Source organism: Penaeus chinensis, chromosome 26 (genome assembly GCF_019202785.1).
Source record: "Penaeus chinensis breed Huanghai No. 1 chromosome 26, ASM1920278v2, whole genome shotgun sequence".
Lineage (NCBI taxonomy): Eukaryota > Metazoa > Arthropoda > Malacostraca > Decapoda > Penaeidae > Penaeus > Penaeus chinensis.
Genome location: NC_061844.1, coordinates 16,352,925 through 16,376,068, shown reverse-complemented (window position 1 = coordinate 16,376,068; position 23,144 = coordinate 16,352,925). Strand labels below are relative to the sequence as shown.

At 41.4% G+C, this 23,144-nt stretch overlaps 1 protein-coding gene across 14 annotated transcripts in view; it reads right to left on the bottom strand.

The window, feature by feature from the left end:
- Positions 1 to 2,935: 2,935 nt before the first annotated feature.
- Positions 2,936 to 23,144, bottom strand: part of LOC125039206 (sex-lethal homolog) — a 103,058-nt gene continuing 82,849 nt past the window's right edge. For 7 of the 14 annotated variants that reach the window (XM_047633003.1, XM_047632993.1, XM_047632998.1 and 4 more), the window contains one exon: positions 2,936 to 4,581. In XM_047633003.1, coding sequence (XP_047488959.1) covers positions 4,336 to 4,581 — 246 coding nt within the window. In that variant the 3' untranslated portion in view covers positions 2,936 to 4,335. Of the gene's footprint in view, positions 4,582 to 12,779; positions 12,857 to 23,144 lie in introns of all 14 variants that reach the window. The other 7 variants (XM_047632996.1, XM_047632999.1, XM_047632994.1 and 4 more) reach the window with 5 other exon arrangements.

Sequence of the window (23,144 nt, the reverse complement as noted above, 5' to 3'; positions counted from 1 at the left end):
TAAGAATAGAGGGATTGGTGAGTGAATCAGGAAGAAGAGCATTCTCTAGGGTCATGTTTGGGAAGTTTTGGATGTCTTCAAGAGTTTCTGGAGGGGGAGTTGGGTGTGTGTGTGGGGGGGGGGGGTCTGAGAAATAATGGCTTCCTTATGTGGAGAGGAGGGAATATATGTCCGAGGAGCAGAGGGAGAGGCGGGTGTAGGAGAGGATGTAGTAGAAGATGGTGTGGAATGTACAGACTGCCTGGTGAGACTAGTAGAGTGAGAAGGAGGGGTAGGCATCGGGGAAGTGGTAGAGATTGGAGTATCTGGATTTAGACTGGAAAAAGAATTTGACTGGGGGAGAAAGGGGGTTGAGGTAGGATGGTTCGGGGTAGAGGGAAGAGATATTGGGGGAGAGATGCCGAGACATCTTCAGAAGTTGAGACAGGAGCTAAGCGGAGTTTTGGAATAGGCAGAGAGGAGAAAAACGTCGTCGGTCTAGTTTGAATCTGAGAAATGCTACCTCAAGATTCGAATATTGTGGGAGCCACCACAATTGACAGCAGATCAGTTTGAATGGCCATGGCCAGGTTGGGCACATATAGGGATCAAGTGTTTGACAGGGTGGCCAAAACGCCAACATTTCTGGCACTGACGGGGGAGAGGTCGATATGGTTGGACAGGGCAGCACACTCCACTAATATAAACTTCATGGGGGTCATGTCTATGGAAACTGTGTAGCATTGTACTGCCACTGCATCATACTCAACAAGGCAGGCGAGCATGTCGTTTTTATTCTGACCAGTCCTTCTTGTTGCCAATACAATTAGTCGGGGAGACGGAAACAATTTCCGATACTAGTATTAAGGAAGGAGTGAGGTTGGACAGGAATTGGTTTGTCAGTGAGGTCAGTCTGGGTAGACTGCACGAGCTTGGGACTCAAATGTAACTATGGCAAGGCATAAACGATCGGAACGACTGCAAAAGGAAACTTTCCCTACCTGGTTTTTAAAAGACATTGTTGGAAAAGAAGGGTATTGCCAGAATAAGGGGCTGTAGAGGGTATTACAAAGAATCTATCCCACTTGGCTGGCCCAAAAGGTTTCCAGAGGTGGAAGCAGTAGAAGGACAAGGGCAGGAGGAAGACGAGGTGGTGTGGAGTGAGGTAGTACTGTGGGGAGGACAGTAAGGATGAAGAGTAATAAGGGGGGAGGGGTTAGACAATGAAGAAGGCAGCAGTAGGAGATGGATTGGAGGATGTTAGGAGAGAGGAAGGGGTGTATTCTGAAGGTTGAGTAATGACCTGGGTGAATGTTTGGGAACGGATAGTGTTGCCAATAAACTTCGAGGAGGGGTTACTAGTACCAGTGGTCGGAGCCGTGGTCCAGGGAGAGGTAGGGGTCGGGAAAACAGAGAAATGAAATTTAGATAGGCTAGTTGATGAAGGGGCAATGCTCAATGTCCCTAATAAGTATAAAAAAAAATCTTCATTATTGGCCATGGTCAGCTGAAATATGGTCTACCGCTCAGGGTCCCCATGAGGGGTACGAGCTAGACGATTAACCATTGACCATGCCCATGGCTCCCGGAGGCCGTTCAGGACTGACACAGAGCCAGCCTTTCAAATCCTTTCAACACGGCCCTCACACCTTAGGCAGTGGACAAAAGGGATAAAGGAAAGGAAAAGGAATGGGGGAGAAGAAAAAAGGCATGCAAAGATAGTGGAGGCAAGGGCTGAGGTCCAAGGCTGGGGTGATCCCTGGCATTGGGCGTCTTTGCTCCTAAGTACTGAGAGAAACTGGGTCCAGTATGTTGGCTTTAATGCGATATCAAGCGTCCCAAATCTTTATTTTATCTGTTCATTCAAATGTTGGCTAAAATGTTTTCATTGTTTAGTCTTTCATGTAAGATTGGTCATTCGATCGAGTCGGATTTAAAATAGGTTTCATGTAAATATTAAAATTAGACCAATTTTTTTTTTTTTAAACCATTTCAGAGAAATCTAGTTTTATTAATTATATCTGACATTTCTCGATACGGGATCCTTCTTGTGGACTTGTTTCATGTCTCCATCTAGATTTGTGTTGTAAAGACTGACTTTATCATCAAATAAAACCCCACAGAGACTGCATCCTTGTGGCTTCATTATAAACCTGAGTTTTACAAGTTGGCAAGATACTTTCATGGCATATTATTAAGAGATTATCTGTCATTTTCACATTACGGACTACTGTTCTGTCACATGTACATTCCAATGCCCATGGCCTCGTTCAGATCCACGAACAAACTTCTTGTTACTTTCTTGTTCCGATCCAGGTTACCGTCTTGTGGATCAGAGAGGAGTGTAGAAGGTTAAAATGAAAAAGTTTCCAGTCAAACTGATTTCTAAAATTGGGTTTAATACAAAGATTGGAATACAACTTGCTAGAAGGTTTCTTGATGGGTCATGTATTGTCAATATAAAAGAGCAAAATGCTTTAAAAACTACAGGACCTTGTCCAAGAAATCATCTCTGAGAAAAGCGTACAAATATCTTGGACTTCTTTGGAAATGAAGGGTTGAAAAAAAATCAATAAAAAATGGATAAAAGATGATTGTACAACGAGCACGTGTTCCTGCTACTACAAGCTGACCAGTAATATCTCCTCCACTGCAGCTTGCACATGTAGAAACATTGTAAGCAAACCACCTGAACTTCTTTCTTGTTAATAACAATTATAACCAATTACAATAATAATAATAATAATAATAGTAATAGTGTTCAATACAATTAAATCTATAATCATAACTACCCAATGCAACTGTTTTTTAAAACTTATAATCATGAAGAAAAATATCGCTTGGCTCAAAAGCAATAAAAATGCACAAGACAAAAAAAATCCAATATAAAAAAGGAAAGCAGTAGAAAAAAAAGAAAGAATAACTGATGTGCAAAGGGAAATAAAAAATACAAAAGTTGATAGTTTCACTTTATTAAATATATCTGTCAAGTAACTTATTACAGTGTGAGCAAAAATAATGTTGCACTGTACAAAACATTTGTTGAGTTTTTTTTTCATCGAGAACAAAAAAAATCTTACAATATGTTCAGGTATGGTTGCTACCGACCAATATAACATTATGAAGAAAATAATCAGTCCAACACTTTTAATGAAAAAACTTAGAGAACACCTTATTGTACCAAAAAAATCAATTTTTTTTTATTTTTTTATTTCTCAAGCATCAAAGAACACAATATATGGAAAAAGATACATGAAACCATCAATTATGTAATTATAGGTTATATGAATAATACTACAGCATAATAACCATCATGAATGACATCATCTAGCTACTGCGGAGACAACAACAGGGGCGTGCGTGTCTGCCGCAGGGAAATCCACAGTAGAATAAAATACTTAATGAAGAACACTCGTCCGACATTTTCGTTGGTTAATATATTCACAAAAAAATCAAACGAAGTCATCGGAAAAGATAAAAACAAAACGAAAAAAACCGCCTGCCCTTCGGTGCAAAGGCAGAGTCCTGGCTGTGGCATCAATTCCTGTCACTAGTCACACAGAAACATAAAACAAGAAAATGAAACTAGAAAAATCAAAAGCAAAAAATTCTCTCAATTGAGTGACATTCAGCATTGCTTTTACTTCAAAGAAAAAAATATAACTCATTTTAGGATTTTGGAAAATCATACTCTTTAAAAAAATTATTTATTATAATAATGGACTTCCAGTTTCTACTAAAATACAAACAGAGCTCAAAATTTTTTAAAGTGCAATAAACAGAAAAGGAAAATAATTTCTGAAGACAACTACACCAGAGATCTAAGCATTTAAAATGCATAGCACATTTTTTCTGGAAATGACAATAAAGCCTGAATATTTCATGGTATAAACAATATCATCTTAACTTTTTTTTGTTTAGTTTTAAACTAGTTTATGTAGCCATCGATGCAACATCTTAAGAAGGTTTATGCACGATGCCACTTCTTGTGTGGGAAAAATGACCAACAATGACTTGATAGAATACATAATACACTCTTACAACAAAAATAAGATGATAAAAACTTTCTCTAAAAACCATGGTAATAGGTTGATAGCTCTGTGTATTTTTCCTCGTTTAGTTTAGTATTTCCATCTACAAAAAACATGAAATTGCTTTGTGTAATTCCTTATTTGTTTTGTTTTAATCTTTCATCGTGTTACTTAATCCTTACTTATTTTTTTGTATTTTTTTGCCTTTTTTTTGTTATTCATTGAAAGAGCTCCCCGCGTGAAAGCCATTCTTTTTTTTGTTTTTCCTTGTCACTCATAGAACACGTTTAGTTGTTGTTGCTGTTGTTTAACACGGGGCTGGGCTTCAGTACCTACTATAGCCGCCGCCACCAGAGTTATTACTCATGCCGGAGAACGATGTGTAGTTTCCCCCACTGAAGGAAGGCGTGGAGAAGCTGTAGAACGAGGATTGGCCAGCCGCATCGTTGGAGTAGCCCAAGGAACTCCCGCCACTGCCATACCCACCTCCGTACCCACCGCCATAGCCGCCGCCGCTGCCGATCGGGTTGTAGCGGTTGGCGGTTCGGTCCGGGGCTATCTTACCACCCTGCTGGTACGGAGGTTAATTCTGTTAGGATGCTACAGTTGAAGGAGAGAAAGAGAGAGAGAGAGACAGATGGACAGAAAAAAGGAGAGAGAGTGAATGAGATATGAGGCAAAGGGGATTGTCTTAAGTGAGAGAGGGAGAGCGAAATGAGAAGGAAAGAATGAGTGAAAGAATGAGGATGAATAAGGAAACCTGTGATGGATGGCTCTCTTTCTCATCACAATGTGGTGTTTTTTTTTCATAAACTAAAAACAACAGAAAATACAAATAAAGAGAAATATAAATTAAAACATGTGCTTAATATATAATTTATATATAAATATCACTATAAAACAGCTACTTAGACTAAAAATCTTAAGTGTGGGAAGAAATGCATGAAAAGCCTCCATAACTATAGATAACGTATATGGTGAGACATCCTTAAAATAAATAAAACATTACAACAGCAGAACACTGGCATCTGAACAATTCTGGCAGAAATGCTTGGAAGAAACACATGAATCTCAAGGTTGGCTCCATTAACTTGTGTGTTCAATGTGACTAAAACCATTAACCTCTAAACAACTCATTCTTGGTAACATATGACATGAAGCAATCTCAGAAAATACAACTAACTGTAGGAACTTGCCTAGAACATTCAATCAAAGGAAAAGTGTGAGAGAAAGAATGACAAAGAAAAAAAAAAAAGAATAAGAAAACAATGAACAGGAGTAGAGATCATGCCTCAAATAAACTGATGAATATGCAATACGGAGTGCAGTGAGAAGCGCTACCAAAGGGGTGACCACATCAGCGAGAGCCAATTGCCACCACGTAACTATCACATCCAGAAGTGCGATCTAGCAGTGAGCGCGCAAATTGGGCTAAACACGAAAACTACACCCAATGAACCTTTTCACTTTTATCTTTCTTAATTTACGATGACAAATTCAACTGCTGTCAACGCAAGGCCAAACATTTCGTCCTTGTTTGTTTTCTTATCACATCCATGGCATTACTGTATTGCAGATGATCTCTGACAGCATTAAATGAGAAGGTTCATAATGCTTGAGGTGTGCTCCCAGATGTGGTGTAAAAGGTGGTGGCCAAATATATACACACACACATTATATTATATATATGTATATATGTATATATGTATACATATATGTATAAATATGTATATATATGTATATATATGTATATTTATATATGTATATATATGTATATAGATGTAGGAATGTGAGGGGCAAGAGAGAGAGAGAGGGGGGGGGGGGGAGGTAAGAGCAAAAGAGACAGTGAGAGAGAGGGGGAGAAAGAGAGACAGTGAGAGAGAGGGGGAGAAAGAGAGACAGTGAGAGAGAGGGGGAGAAAGAGAGACAGTGAGAGAGAGGGGGAGAAAGAGAGACAGTGAGAGAGAGGGGGAGAAAGAGAGACAGTGAGAGAGAGGGGGAGAAAGAGAGACAGTGAGAGAGAGGGGGAGAAAGAGAGACAGTGAGAGAGAGGGGGAGAAAGAGAGACAGTGAGAGAGAGGGGGAGAAAGAGAGACAGTGAGAGAGAGGGGGAGAAAGAGAGACAGTGAGAGAGAGGGGGAGAAAGAGAGACAGTGAGAGAGAGGGGGAGAAAGAGAGACAGTGAGAGAGAGGGGGAGAAAGAGAGACAGTGAGAGAGAGGGGGAGAAAGAGAGACAGTGAGAGAGAGGGGGAGAAAGAGAGACAGTGAGAGAGAGGGGGAGAAAGAGAGACAGTGAGAGAGAGGGGGAGAAAGAGAGACAGTGAGAGAGAGGGGGAGAAAGAGAGACAGTGAGAGAGAGGGGGAGAAAGAGAGACAGTGAGAGAGAGGGGGAGAAAGAGAGACAGTGAGAGAGAGGGGGAGAAAGAGAAAAAAGAGAGAAAAAAGAGAAAGAAAAAGAAAAAAGAAAAAAGAGAAAGAAAAAGAAAAAGAAAAAAGAGAAAAAGAGAAAGAGAGAAAGAGAGAGAGAGAGAGAGAGAGAGAGAGAGAGAGAGAGATAGAGAGATAGAGATATAGAGATATAGAGAGATAGAGAGATAGAGAGAGAGAGAGACTGAAAACGAGAGACAGACAGAGAGAGAGAGATAGAGATATAGAGAGATAGAGAGATAGAGAGAAAGAGAGAAAGAGAAAGAGAGAAAGAGAGAAAGAGAGAAAGAGAGAGAAAGAAAGAAAGAGAAGGAGAGAAAGAAAGAAGGAGAGAGAAAGAAAGAAAGAGAGAGAAAGAGAGAAAGAGAGAAAGAGAGAAAGAGAGAAAAAGAGAGAAAAAGAGAGAGAGAGAAAAGAGAGAAAGAGAGGAAGAAAGAGAGAAAGAAAGAGAAAGAAAGAAAAAGAAAGAAAGAGAAAGAAAGAGAGAGAAAGAAAGAGAGAGAAAGAAAGAGAGAGAAAGAAAGAGAAAGAAAGAAAAAGAAAGAAAGAGAAAGAAAGAAAAAGAAAAAGAGAAAGAAAGAAAAAGAAAAAGAGAAAGAAAGAAAAAGAAAAAGAGAAAGAAAGAAAAAGAAAGAAAGAGAAAGAAAGAAAAAGAAAGAAAGAGAAAGAAAGAGAAAGAGAGGAGAGAATGCTAGCCACATACCTGATACACACACACACACAAACTTGAAGTGAGAGGGTTGGTAAAAAACACACATTCCCCAAGGGTAAGCTCTCACTAGCAAGGTCATCATCATCATCATCAAGAGGGGAAAAAAAAAACACTAGGTGCAAATCCAGCAAGAGAATCAGTCAACAAGCTCAACAGTGACAACGAGGAAGGTTAAAGTGTGCACACAAGCAAAACGGCTCTGGTGAAAAGCGGTTCAAAATTAAAACCATGAGCAAGAATTCCATCAAGAAAAAAAAAAAAACACCCAAAATAAAATATGTCAAAAGGGTTATATGGAATAAAAAGAAAAAAAAAAAAAGAAAAAAAAAGAAAAAAATCACACGTACATGTCTAGAATTTTGATAACGAGTAAATACAATAAGCAGAAAAAAATGAGAACAGAAACAAATCAATAAAAATAAAATAAATGAAACAACAATATAAACATCATAATACAAAGATAATAATTATAATAATAATAATAATAATAATAATAAAATAATTAACAACAATAATAATAACAAATAATAATCATAACAAGAACAAAGGCCTGGCAGCTGCAACCATGACATATTCTCTAAGATTTGCTAAATTAAAACAAAATAAATAATCCATTCAAGTTTCACCCAAACACAAGGAATGCATAAAACACGTTTCAACTAGCATATTACAAGAAATATCTCTGCAACTAGGATGGCACACCGATTTCCAAAACTCGAAAAGTGTATCAGCTGGTAAAGTAGACAGAAATGGACAATCATGCACAGCACAATAAATTGCAGAATAATGCTATTACTGATAACCAATTAAAAACAAAAACATACACGGCTACCATTTCACACGTGACATAGCCTTGGATCTCGCTTTATCACCTTTGCGGGAAGAATATGTCACTAAGGTATTACACATGTTAATCTTCCCTGAGAGAAACATTTACCTAAATGGTAATCATAACTATGATTATTCAATGTATACACACATATAAATATATACATCTACATACATATACATACATATACGTATGTATACGTATATATATATATACACACATTCATATACTTTTACATATACATACAGTTGAAAACCAAGAACCAAAGAAACCGTTCTCTTAAGAAAAACTGGTGTGTGAAAACTGAAGGAAGCAATGCAATAAAAGAGACACTCCCAACAGGTGCTGCAGCTCTCTACACAACACATAGCAAATATCCACACCTCCAATGCCACCTAGAGCCTAGGACGTATTCTCGGGTGAAAGAAAAACTCAGCAGTTTCAAGAATACAAAATTTCTTAGAAATTAAAAAAAAACAAAAAACAAAAAACAAAAAAAAACTTGCAGATCGATCAATTGAAAAGCAACGATGACATATGCAAGTTTATACGCTAGTAAATCAACCAATAAATAATAATAATAATGAAAAAAAAAAAAAAAAAAAATTATAGAAAAAAATAAAAATAAACAAATAAATGAAACTCGATTCATGCAATGCCATGCATGCAACTATTACAGATCAGAAATACCACTTGCTATTGGACTTATAATCAAGACGACCATAGTAACATGATCATAATAAAAACACAGTTATCTGAAGAAAGGTTATATATTACATCAATGTCATAGTAACTACACAGAAGTCTGCAATAGCATGAAGAAACAAACAAAAGTTGATCATTAGGGATCCTTCTTGTTTAAAACATATGAATATTAACTCTATAACTAATTTCTCTTTATAACATACATCATATAAAAATGTGGGAGTTACATTACAGGCTTGACTTCATTTATTTTTTATATATATATATAAAAGAGAATGAAAGAAATTTTAGTAAATGAGAAAAAGTAGAGAGTTTAGAGTTTAAGGGAAGAAAGCATGAAACAGATAGGGGAGGGGGGGGGGGGGTTAAACATTAAATTAGAAAAAGAAAAAACAGAAGCAGCCCCAAAATATGCAAAAAAGGTAAAAGCACAATGTACATTAGTAAAGAATATAACAGGAATAATAAAAAAAAAAAATCAATGAAACAGAAGGGGGGGGGGGGGCAAATTTAATTACAACCATAAAAGAAAACTTGGGGTTGGGGGGAGAGAAGGAGGGGGGGAGATAGAGGAGGGGGGTGGGGGAGAGAGAAAGAGAGAAAGAGGAGGGGGGTGGGGGAGAGAGAAAGAAAGAGGAGGGGGGTGGGGAGAGAGAGAAAGAAAGAGGAGGGGGGTGGGGGAGAGAGAAGAGAGAAAGAGGAGGGGGGAGAGAGAGAGAGAGGAGAGAGAGTAGAAGGGGAGAGGGAAAGGGAGGGGGAGGGGTAGAAGGGGAGAGGGAAAGGGAGGGGGAGGGGGAGAAGGGGAGAGGGAAAGGGAGGGGGAGGGGGAGAAAAAGGAGAGGGAAAGGGAGGGGGAGGGGGAGAAAAGGAGAGGGAAAGGGAGGGGGAGGGGGAGAAAAAGGAGAGGGAAAGGGAGGGGGAGGGGGAGAAAAAGGAGAGGGAAAGGGAGGGGGAGGGGGAGAAAAAGGAGAGGGAAAGGGAGGGGGAGGGAGAGGGAAAGGGAAAGGGAGGGGAGGGAGAGGGAAAGGGAGGGAGAGGGAAAGGGAGGGGGAGGGAGAGGGAAAGGGAGGGGGAGGGAGAGGGAAAGGGAGGGGGAGGGAGAGGGAAAGGGAGGGGGAGGGGGAGGGAGAGGGAGAGGGAAAGGGAGGGGGAGAAGGGAAAGGGAGGGGGAGAAGGGGAGAGGGAAAGGGAGGGGGAGAAGGGGAGAGGGAAAGGGGGGGGGGGAGAAGGGGAGAGGGAAAGGGAGGGAGAGAAGGTGAGAGGGAAAGGGAAGGGGAGGGAGAGAAGGGAAGGGGAGGGAGAGAAGGGAAGGGGAGGGAGAGAAGGGAAGGGGAGGGAGAGAAGGGAAGGGGAGGGAGAGAGGGGAAGGGGAGGGAGAGAAGGGAAGGGGAGGGAGAGAGGGAAGGGGAGGGAGAGAAGGGAAGGGGAGGGAGAGAGGGAAGGGGAGGGAGAGAAGGGAAGGGGAGGGAGAGAAGGGAAGGGGAGGGAGAGAAGGGAAGGGGAGGGAGAGAAGGGAAGGGGAGGGAGAGAAGGGAAGGGGAGGGAGAGAGGGAAGGGGAGGGAGAGAAGGGAAGGGGAGGGAGAGAAGGGAAGGGGAGGGAGAGAAGGGAAGGGGAGGGAGAGAAGGGAAGGGGAGGGAGAGAAGGGAAGGGGAGGAGAGAAGGGAAGGGGAGGGAGAGAAGGGAAGGGGAGGGAGAGAAGGGGAGGGAGAGAAGGGAAGGGGAGGGAGAGAAGGGGAGGGAGAGAAGGGGAGGGAGAGAAGGGGAGAGGGAAAGGGAGGGAGAGAAGGGGAGAGGGAAAGGGAGGGGGAGGGGGGGGAGAAGGGGAGAGGGGGGGGAGAAGGGGAGAGGGAAAGGGAGGGGGAGAGGGGGGGAGAAGGGGAGAGGGAAAGGGAGGGGGAGAGGGGGGGAGAAGGGGAAAGGGAAAGGGAGGGGGAGAGGGGGGGAAAGGGGGAGGGAAAGGGAAGGGGAGAGGGAAAGGGAGGGGGGGGGGGGAAGGGGAGAGGGAAAGGGAGGGGGAGGGGGAGAAAAAGGAGAGGGAAAGGGAGGGTGAGGGTGGAGAAGGGGAGAGGGAAAGGCAGGAGAGGAGGGGAGGGAAAGGCAGGAGGGGAGGGGAGGGGAGGGAAAGGCAGGAGGGGAGGGGAGGGGAGGGAAAGGCAGGAGGGGAGGGGAGGGGAGGGAAGGGCAGGAGAGGAGGGGAGGGAAGGGAAAGGCAGGAGAGGAGGGGAGGGAAAGGCAGGAGAGGAGGGGAGGGAAAGGCAGGAGAGGAGGGGAGGGAAAGGCAGGAGAGGAGGGGAGGGAAAGGCAGGAGAGGAGGGGAGGGAAAGGCAGGAGGGGAGGGGAGGGAAAGGCAGGAGGGGAGGGGAGGGAAAGGCAGGAGAGGAGGGGAGGGAAAGGCAGGAGAGGAGGGGAGGGAAAGGCAGGAGGGGAGGGGAGGGAAAGGCAGGAGAGGAGGGGAGGGAAAGGCAGGAGAGGAGGGGAGGGAAAGGCAGGAGGGGAGGGGAGGGAAAGGCAGGAGAGGAGGGGAGGGAAAGGCAGGAGGGGAGGGGAGGGAAAGGCAGGAGAGGAGGGGAGGGAAAGGCAGGAGGGGAGGGGAGGGAAAGGCAGGAGAGGAGGGGAGGGAAAGGCAGGAGGGGAGGGGAGGGAAAGGCAGAAGGGGAGGGGAAGAGAGAAAGGGAGGAAAAGGGTAGGTCGAGAGGGAAAGGAAAGGGAGGAGATGGAGAGGGGAAGAGGGAAAGGGAGAAGGGGAGAGATTGAAGAAAAAAAATCACTAAAAGAGAGGAAAGGGAGTGGGAGTGCTCTGAGAAACTGAGCACCTGTGTTACATAATCCCTTTATAAAGAAAATCCAATGGGGTGGAATGTCCACAAAAAATACAACTTTGGGCACCTTCCATGGGGATCAAATTCAGAAAAAAGGGGGGATGGGGGAGATATCAAGAACAAAAACAGCAACTAAAAATTCATATAATAAATAAATATCAATAAAAAATAAATAAATAACAGTAAAACCAAAACAATAATTATTTTCAAAAAAACAAACACAAGACAATAGAAAAACTAAGTGGCTAAAACAAAGAAAGAACAAAAAGGTTTTAAGTGTGCTGAACAGTGAGGGGAAGAAAGAAGAATTGAGCAAATAAATAGATAAATAAAAAACATAAGGGTGAGGAAAAAAAAGAAGAAAAATGGGGATGGAAGAGAGAGAGAGAGAGAGAGAGAGAGAGAGAGAGAGAGAGAGAGAGAGAGAGAGAGAGAGAGAGAGAGAGAGAGAGAGAGAGAGAGAGAGAGAGAGAGAGAGAGAGAGAGAGAATGACAGAGAATGACAGAGAGAGAGAGAGACACAGAATGACAGAGAGAGAGAGAGACACAGAATGACAGAGAATGAGAGAGAGAGACACAGAATGACAGAGAATGAGAGAGAGAGACACAGAATGACAGAGAATGAGAGAGAGAGAGACACAGAATGAGAGAGAGAGAGAGACACAGAATGACAGAGAATGAGAGAGAGAGAGAGAGAGAGACACAGAATGACAGAGAATGAGAGAGAGAGAGAGAGAGAGAGAGAGACACAGAATGACAGAGAATGAGAGAGAGACACAGAATGACAGAGAGAGAGAGAGACAGAACTGACATAAGACAAAAACCATATATATATATATATATACACAAAATAGCAAATAGACAGATGAAGATTGAACACAAGAGTGGGAGTGAGAAAAAGAAAAAAGAGTGGGGGTGGTGGGAAAAAGGAAAAATAAAAAAATTAAAAAAAAGCAAACAAAGAATGGACAGACTGATAGAGACAGAGAGATAGAGATAGAGATAGAGATAGAGATAGAGATAGAGATAGAGATAGAGATAGAGATAGAGATAGAGATAGAGATAGAGATAGAGATAGAGATAGAGATAGAGATAGAGATAGAGATAGAGATAGAGATAGAGATAGAGATAGAGATAGAGATAGAGATAGAGATAGAGATAGAGATAGAGAGAGAGAGAGAGATAGAGAGAGAGAGAGAGAGAGAGAGAGAGAGAGAGAGAGAGAGAGAGAGAGAGAGAGATATATGGGGCCGGTCAGCATCACACTGGCTCACCTGCTTGCGAGGAGGATGGGGGCGGGTGGCGCTGGCATCACCTTCCACTCCTCGGCTTAGTACCACCTGTGATGATACTGCGGGCAACGCACGGTGAGCCAGTGTTAAGCCGAATACCTCCACACGCGCACACTGACTGACACATTCGCTCCCCAGTCACTCCTCATCCAAGCTCATTATTACAAGCTACTTCTCTTGGTGGGGGGGTGGGGGGGGATTATTTTTTTTTCTTTTCATTTCTTTAAGGGTGGGGAGTCCTGATAACTCTTAAAGTATTAACATGGCACTGAATCAAATATTATACATTATCAACATTATCAAGTGACTTTTGAGCTTACAAAATGGTTTATAACAGGCTATCATACTTTATCTGAATTCTTTAGAAAAAAAGGGGCTGTATCAATCTAATTTACTCTGAAATTTATTCTATTGAAATAATTTACATGTGAAAGCCTGAGGCAAGATAAAAGTGCACAGGTACCTTCTGATCACAAAGCCTAAATGACACACACCACAGCACACCAGATGCACATTATACAATATTCAAAATGGTCAGTCAATCATATAATATATATATTTCTTTGCAATGGATTCAAAATGGTTACTAACAGATATGTTTTCACAAAGCAAATCACTAATCAATGAATGTTATTATTTACTTAATTTAATTTTTGATATATTGAAAAGCTAAATTGAAAAGCTAATCCCTGCTCAATGTACTACTTAAAAATCTGACTTTAAAAGGGCGACAGAACTAAGTCCTATTATTGGTTGAAAACACATCTGTCTATATACTTAAAATACTTGTGACAAGATGATGCCAGATCTTCAGGATACGCACACACACCATAATCAAATGGATCTCTTTAATTAACACAATAACACCAAAAGTAATCCTCCAGAAGTAATGTTCAACGTCCTCAGAGCTTTTCCCTCCAATATCTGCAGCATACTAGGAACTCCCTTGTAACTTGGCTTCTGCACAACTATCCAGAGCTTACAACCTCAAACAATTCATCACTATTCAAAAACCTCCAACTCACAGCGATGGAGCACTGAGAGAGGTAGAAGAGGGAGGAGAGAAAGACAGATGCTGTATATGCGCATGTATGTGTAGAGATGAAGGGGTGAGGAAGGAGACAGGAAGAGAGGGAGGGAGGAAAAAAGAAAGAGAGAATGGGGGAGGGGGGGAGAAAGGGAGAGAGAGAATGGGGGAGGGGGGGAGAAAGGGAGAGAGAGAATCGGAGAGGGGGAGAGGGAGAGGGGGAGAGGAAGAGAGGGGAGAGGGAGGGGGAGAGGGAGGGGGAGAGGGAGGGGGAGGGGGAGAGGGAGAGAGAGAGGAGAGGGAGAGGAGAGGGAGAGGAGAGAGAGAGGAGAGGAGAGAGAGAGGAGAGAGAGAGGAGAGAGGAGAGGAGAGAGAGAGGAGAGAGAGAGGAGAGGAGAGAGAGAGGAGAGGAGAGAGAGAGGAGAGGAGAGAGAGAGGAGAGGAGAGAGAGAGGAGAGGAGAGAGAGAGGAGAGGAGAGAGAGAGGAGAGGAGAGAGAGAGGAGAGAGAGAGAGGAGAGGAGAGAGAGAGGAGAGGAGAGAGAGAGGAGAGAGAGAGGAGAGAGAGAGGAGAGAGAGAGGAGAGGAGAGGAGAGAGAGAGGAGAGGAGAGAGAGGAGAGAGAGAGGAGAGGAGAGAGAGGAGAGAGAGAGGAGAGAGAGAGGAGAGAGAGAGAGGAGAGAGAGAGAGGAGAGAGAGAGAGGGGGAGGAGAGAGAGGGGGAGGAGAGAGAGAGAGGGGGGAGGAGAGAGAGAAAGAGAGGGGGGGATGGAGATAGGGAAAGAGAAATAGTAATGGATTGACAAAAAGAGAAAGGAGAAAGAAAAGCAAGGGAGGGAGAGAGAGAGAGAGAGAGAAAGAAAAGCGAGGGAGGGAGAGAGAGAGAGAGGGAGAAAGAAAAGCGAGGGAGGGAGAGAGAGAGAGAGAGAGAGGGAGAAAGAAAAGCGAGGGAGGGAGAGAGAGAGAGAGGGAGAAAGAAAAGCGAGGGAGGGAGAGAGAGAGAGAGAGGGAGAAAGAAAAGCGAGGGAGGGAGAGAGAGAGAGAGGGAGAAAGAAAAGCGAGGGAGGGAGAGAGAGAGAGAGGGAGAAAGAAAAGCGAGGGAGGGAGAGAGAGAGAGAGGGAGAAAGAAAAGCGAGGGAGGGAGAGATAGAGAGAGAGGGAGAAAGAAAAGCGAGGGAGGGAGAGATAGAGAGAGAGAGGGAGAAAGAAAAGTGAGGGAGGGAGAGATAGAGAGAGAGAGGGAGAAAGAAAAGTGAGGGAGGGAGAGATAGAGAGAGAGAGGGAGAAAGAAAAGCGAGGGAGGGAGGGAGGGAGGGAGGGAGGGAGGGAGGGAGGGAGGATGGGAGGGAGGGAGGGAGGGAGGGAGGATGGGAGGGAGGGAGGGAGGGAGGGAGAGAGGGAGAGAGAGAGAGAGAGAGAGAGAGAGAGAGAGAGAGAGAGAGAGAGAGAGAGAGAGAGAGAGAGAGGGAGAAAGAAAAGGGAGGGAGGGAGGGAGGGAGGGAGGGAGGGAGGGAGGGAGGGAGGGAGGGAGAGAGGGAGAAAGAAAAGGGAGGGAGGGAGGGAGAGAGAGAGGGAGAAAGAAAAGGGAGGGAGGGAGGGAGAGAGAGAGGGAGAAAGAAAAGGGAGGGAGGGAGGGAGAGAGAGAGGGAGAAAGAAAAGGGAGGGAGGGAGGGAGGGAGGGAGGGAGGGAGGGAGAGAGAGAGGGAGAAAGAAAAGGGAGGGAGGGAGGGAGGGAGAGAGAGAGAGGAAGAAAGAAAAGGGAGGGAGGGAGGGAGAGAGAGAGGGAGAAAGAAAAGGGAGGGAGGGAGAGAGAGAGGGAGAAAGAAAAGGGAGGGAGGGGGGGGAGATAGAGAGGGAGAAAGAAAAGGGAGGGAGGGAGAGAGGGAGATAGAGAGGGAGAAAGAAAAGGGATGGAGGGAGGGAGAGAGGGAGATAGAGAGGGAGAAAGAAAAGGGATGGAGGGAGGGAGAGAGGGAGATAGAGAGGGAGACAGAAAAGGGATGGAGAGAGGGAGAGAGGGAGAAAGAAAAGGAATGGAGGGAGGGAGAGAGGGAGATAGAGAGGGAGAAAGAAAAGGGATGGAGAGAGGGAGAGAGGGAGAAAGAAAAGGGATGGAGAGAGGGAGAGAGGGAGAAAGAAAAGGGATGGAGAGAGGGAGAGAGGGAGAAAGAAAAGGGATGGAGGGAGGGAGAGAGGGAGAAAGAAAAGGGAGGGAGGGAGATAGAGAGGGAGAAAGAAAAGGGAGGGAGAGAGATAGAGAGGGAGAAAGAAAAGGGAGGGAGGGAGATAGAGAGGCAGAAAGAAAAGGGAGGAAGGGAGGGAGGGAGAGAGGCAGAAAGAAAAGGGAGGAAGGGAGGGAGGGAGAGAGGGAGAAAGAAAAGGGAGGAAGGGAGGGAGGGAGAGAGGCAGAAAGAAAAGGGAGGAAGGGAGGGAGGGAGAGAGGGAGAGAGGGAGAAAGAATAGGGAGGGAGGGAGGGAGAGAGGGAGAAAGAAGAGGGAGGGAGGGAGGGAGAGAGGGAGAAAGAAGAGGGAGGGAGGGAGGGAGGGAGAGAGGGAGAAAGAAAAGGGAGGGAGGGAGGGAGGGAGAGAGGGAGAAAGAATAGGGAGGGAGGGAGGGAGGGAGAGAGGGAGAAAGAATAGGGAGGGAGGGAGGGAGGGAGAGAGGGAGAAAGAATAGGGAGGGAGGGAGGGAGGGAGAAAGGGAGAAAGAAGAGGGAGGGAGGGAGGGAGAGAGGGAGAAAGAAGAGGGAGGGAGGGAGGGAGAAAGAAGAGGGAGAAATAAGAGGGAGGGAGGGAGAAATAAGAGGGAGGGAGAGAGGGAGGGAGGGAAGTAGAGGGAGGGAGGGAGAGAGAGAGAGAGAGAGAAGAGGGAGGGAGGGAGAGAGGGAGAAATAAGAGGGAGGGAGGGAAAGAGGGAAAGAATGTGTCTACATTCATGGTTAAGTTGAGTGAGCATGTGATTGGGAGTGTGATTGTGTGTGACGACGTGAACAAATGACTGATCTTGTTCTAATATGACAGCGAATGAGTAAAAGGGCGAGTTAAAAGCACAGTCACATACGCAATTTGACCAAAATTCACTGATAATATATGGTTTCTTGGTCTGCTTGCTACAATAACATGGAATCTGATGTGCATCAACTGGTTTCAAGCACATGTATTGCACTGCTCAGAGGAGTTCGCACATGCAGCATGCAGTCTACAGTCTGAATGAAAATACTAAATACAACACTTTAAACCACTTATGCTTCATGACATACCATCAGGTCATGCTGGACTAGGCTCAAATCCCAGTTGACAGGGATCCTGCCATGCACTATCGAGTCTGCTTTAAGTTTTGCAAGCTAGATATTTGTTTGCTTATTTGGCCCCAACTGGTCCTTCAAAATTAGGTTTAGTGCTTTTTAGCTCGGGAGGATGACTCCATATGAAGACTAACTGCACCTATCTTTGAAACTATTATGTAGTTTTGTTTTTTCTAAATTATTTCCAAGTGCATCAATTGATATTTCTTTCTTGGCCAAATATAATATGATTCCACAAGGTTATCATAGCATAAATGATATCTAAGTCTACCAAGGCAAATCCTTATATACTTATATAAATCTAATACCCAACTTATTTATTCATGAGGTGATTTTGAAGCAGATATTTTTTGAATTTCATGTCAATTTTTCATAATACTGCCCTTCTAATACTGCAAAAACTTAAAATATCCTATAGTAATGGTACACTGCATCTTAAAGACTTCAGTTGTTTAATTCAGTGAGACTCGTCCTAGTAGACTGCATGCTATACAACAACCTCGCCCTAATGACAGAGCACCGAGGGACCATCTGGCACCGCGAGACAGCAGACTAGGGCAGGTAGTAACTGCAAAGCATCCATAATTCTGACCTTGTGACTGCGCCTTCAGATTTAGTGGGAGTTGTAGAGTACATGTGAGCAAGCACAAGCACTTGGATGAGTAAGCAGGAGTGTGCATGTGGACTAGAGTGCTAGTGTGTGTGTAACAGTATGTAGTGAGAATGCATGTTTATAAAATTCCCTGCAACATTTTGATAAGTTATATGCTACTCTAGATGTTCTCTCAGAACTATACCCAATAAGATTTTGTAACATTAAATGATTAGCTGATAATAGTATCAAATATAGGAGTCTGTGGCTCTTGCTTGTTGTGGCAGTATATGAATACATCTATTATAATATGAACTTGTGTATGTTAAAGAAAGACAGAAAGAAAGAAAACAAAAACAAAGGGAAAAAGAATTTCAAACACACAAATGAATATGTGCTTATAAATAAATTATGCCACATACATGTATGTATTCACATATATACATATTAATACTAATTATAGACCACATCCATACAAAACCAAGATCGTGGAACTAAAACCAAGCCTAGAAAGAGCCTAAGGGTCTTGACGACCGCACAACCCTCCTAACTGGCAGCTGAACCCAAGCCAGTCCCACCAAAGCACTTCTGTTGCCCTTCGGACACACAGGCAGCAGAACAAGACTTCTGGGGCACACATTTTTGTTTTCTTTTTCTTACAATTTCATTCTGAAGATTCTAGCACCAAATTGCACATTTACTGAACAAATCTTTGTTCTTGTATGGAGGCATATAATCTTGTGTAAAAAATCCTGTAAAATTTGCTCAAAATTTCTCACATGGCAATACTTCATGGACAAGAAAGCAGTATCCAAATGCTTTGATTAGAATGGAAATAATATTTTCAAAAAAAAAAATATAGTAAATAAAATAAAATAAATGAAAAAACTAAAGTTGGAAAAATATATGCAAATATAATGGTCCAACTTGGCTCTGCTTTCAATAATCGAACTTCAGAAAGGGGAATGTTGCTTTGAAATACAAATTGTATGAAAAAAGTAAAATAAAATAAAAATAAAAATAAATAAATAACATTAAAAAAATAAAATATCAACATTAATACTATCAATAACAATTACAAAAACAATAAACGGATAAACAAACCAATGGGGAAAAAAATAATGAAAATTAAAGAAAATAAAAATTAATAAAAATTGCCCTTTAGATATAAGTGGCCAATCTGTAACTATATGCACATCCATTTCCATCGACTCAATTTTTTATTTTTTTTTTCTAGTGATCCCAATCTCTGCTCAAAGAACAGAATTCATTACCTGAATACTGCTTTGACAGAAACTGGAGAGGATAAAATTCATGGCCTTCATCGTAGAACCACAATGAAGCCATTACACTATACCCATCAACTCTCGGGAGACAATGATCGAGGTAACCGTAAACATCAATATCAAGATAGATATGAATGTTTGTAGCAGTAGTAGCAATAACAATAATAATAATAATAATAATAATAATAATAATAATAATAATAGAATAACAGTAGTAAAAGTAGTAATAGTAGTAATAACAATAGTAATAATCATAGTCATGATAATAATAATAGTAATAACATGAATTAAAAAATAATAAAATAATAGTGACTAATTCTAATATACTGCAGAATTGGTCATAAAGTCAATATTTAATAAAAATTCAATAATGATAATGATAATAATAATAATAATAATAATAACAATAATAATAAAGATTAATTATATTACCCACTGCAACTCCAGTCAATGCTAACAAATTAATATCTGCATTTATGTGCAAGTAACTGCATGCATTAGGTGGGTATGTGGTGTGTGTGTATGTGGTGTGTGTGTATGTGGTGTGTGTGTATGTGGTGTGTGTGTATGTGGTGTGTGTGTATGTGGTGTGTGTGTATGTGGTGTGTGTGTATGTGGTGTGTGTGTATGTGGTGTGTGTGTATGTGGTGTGTGTGTATGTGGTGTGTGTGTATGTGGTGTGTGTGTATGTGGTGTGTGTGTATGTGGTGTGTGTGTATGTGGTGTGTGTGTATGTGGTGTGTGTGTATGTGGTGTGTGTGTATGTGGTGTGTGTGTATGTGGTGTGTGTGTATGTGGTGTGTGTGTATGTGGTGTGTGTGTATGTGGTGTGTGTGTATGTGGTGTGTGTGTATGTGGTGTGTGTGTATGTGGTGTGTGTGTATGTGGTGTGTATGTATGTGGTGTGTATGTATGTGGTGTGTAGGTATGTGGTGTGTAGGTATGTGGTGTGTAGGTATGTGGTGTGTATGTATGTGGTGTGTATGTATGTGGTGTGTATGTATGTGGTGTGTGTGTATGTGGTGTGTGTGTATGTGGTGTGGGTGTGTGTATGTGGTGTGGGTGTGTGTATGTGGTGTGTATGTGGTGTGTGGTGTGTATGTGGTGTGTGGTGTGGTGTGGTGTGTGTGGTGTGGTGTGTGTGGTGTGTGGTGTGTGTGGTGTGGTGTGTGTGGTGTGTGGTGTGTGTGGTGTGGTGTGTGGTGTGTGTGGTGTGTGTGGTGTGGTGTGTGGTGTGTGTGGTGTGGTGTGTGTGGTGTGGTGTGTGTGGTGTGGTGTGTGTGGTGTGGTGTGTGTGGTGTGGTGTGTGTGGTGTGGTGTGTGTGGTGTGGTGTGTGTGGTGTGGTGTGTGTGGTGTGGTGTGTGTGGTGTGGTGTGTGTGGTGTGGTGTGTGTGGTGTGGTGTGTGTGGTGTGGTGTGGTGTGTGTGGTGTGTGTGGTGTGTGTGGTGTGTGTGGTGTGTGTGGTGTGTGTGGTGTGTGTGGTGTGGTGTGGTGTGTGTGGTGTGGTGTGTGTATTACCATGTACATTTATGACCGGTGAAAGGGGGGTAACAACACACAAATGCATATACATACACTCACTCCAATGAAAATTTCTGAAAAGCCACAACCCTTGCCTCTGTGACAGATTTAGACATCACTCAGATAATCATTTCATCCAAGGATCACAAAATTACATACATACACGCACGAGTGTACAAGCATACACACACACGCGTGTACAAGCATACTCACAAGCGTGTACAAGCATACACACACACGCGTGTACATGCATACACACACACGCGTGTACATACATACACACACACGCGTGTACATACATACACACACACGCGTGTACATACATACACACACACGCGTGTACATACATACACACACACGCGTGTACATACATACACACACACGCGTATACATACATACACACACACGCGTGTACATACATACACACACACGCGTGTACATACATACACACACACGTGTACATACATACACACGTGTACATACATACACACGTGTACATACATACACACGTGTACATATATACACACACGTACATACATACACACACGTACATATATACACACACGTACATACATACACACGTGTACATATATACACACACGTACATAAATACACACGTGTACATATATACACACACGTACATATATACACACATGTACATACATACACATGTACATATATACATATGTACATACATACACGTGTACATATATACATATGTATATACATACACGTGTACATATATACATATGTATATACATACACGTGTACATATATACATATACATATAGACACATATGTATATACATATACATACAGATACATATGTATATACATATACATACAGATACATATGTATATACATATACATACAGATACATATGTATATACATATACATACAGATACATATGTATATACATATACATACAGATACATATATATATACATATACATATAGATACATATGTAAATACATATACATATAGATACATATGTATATACATATACATATAGATACATATGTATATACATATACATATAGATACATATGTATATACATATACATATAGATACATATGTATATACATATACATATAGATACATATGTATATACATATACATATAGATACATATGTATATACATATACATATAGATACATATATATACATATACATATAGATACATATGTATATACATATACATATAGATACATATGTATATACATATACATATAGATACATATGTATATACATATACATAAAGATACATATGTATATACATATACATATACATACATATATATATACATGTATGCACATATATACATACATACATACATACATACATACATACACACACACACACACACACACACACACACACACACACACACACACACACACACACACACACACGTGTGTACATACATACACATACGTACGTACATATATATATATATATACGTGCGTACACACGTGTGTATACATCCATACACATGTCTACATACATCCACACACACGTGTACATACATACATACACACACGTGTATATACATACATACACACATAATTATAGATACATATGTATATACATATACATATACACATACATATATGTATATATAAATATATATATATATATCAACTAGCTACCTAAAAAAATTAGATGCATCACTTCTAATAATTATAGTAATATACAGATGATGATGATGATGATTATAATAATAATAATAATAATAATAATAATAATAATAATAATATTAATAATAATAACAACAATAACCACTAATAAAATTGACAACAATAATAATAATAAAGATACTACTTAAAATAATCACCTTCATATTAACCATTAAATATTAAAAAAATATATATTTACAAATAATGTAAATAAATATATATGTATATATAACATACACTCCAAACCCACATACAGGTACGGATACACGTACATGTACATGTACATGTAAACGTACACACACGTACACACACACACACACACTCGTACACACGTACACACACATACACACACATACACACACGTACACACACATACACACACGTACACACACGTACACACGTACACACACACACACACACACACACACACGTACACACACACACACACACTTTCACTCTCAAAATACATTACGCTAAGGAGGGCAATAATTTTCTATATGTATATATATATACAGTAAATATATAAATATATATATATAAATATATATAAATATATATATGTATACTGCATATATATATACTGAATATGTATAAAATACATATATACTGATAATATACATACATACCTATACATGGTAGACCTATACATATATACACCTATGTATAAATACATGTACATATACATGTAAACATTTACATGTATATATATGTAAACATTTACATGTATATATATGTATATATATATACATTCACATATAAATATATATACATATAAATATGTACATATATATATACAAATACATATATATACACATCCATACACATACATACACATATATCAATATAATATACACATCCATATACATATCTATATATTATATAAATATATACACATTCATATATATATATATATATATATATATATACATCACATATAT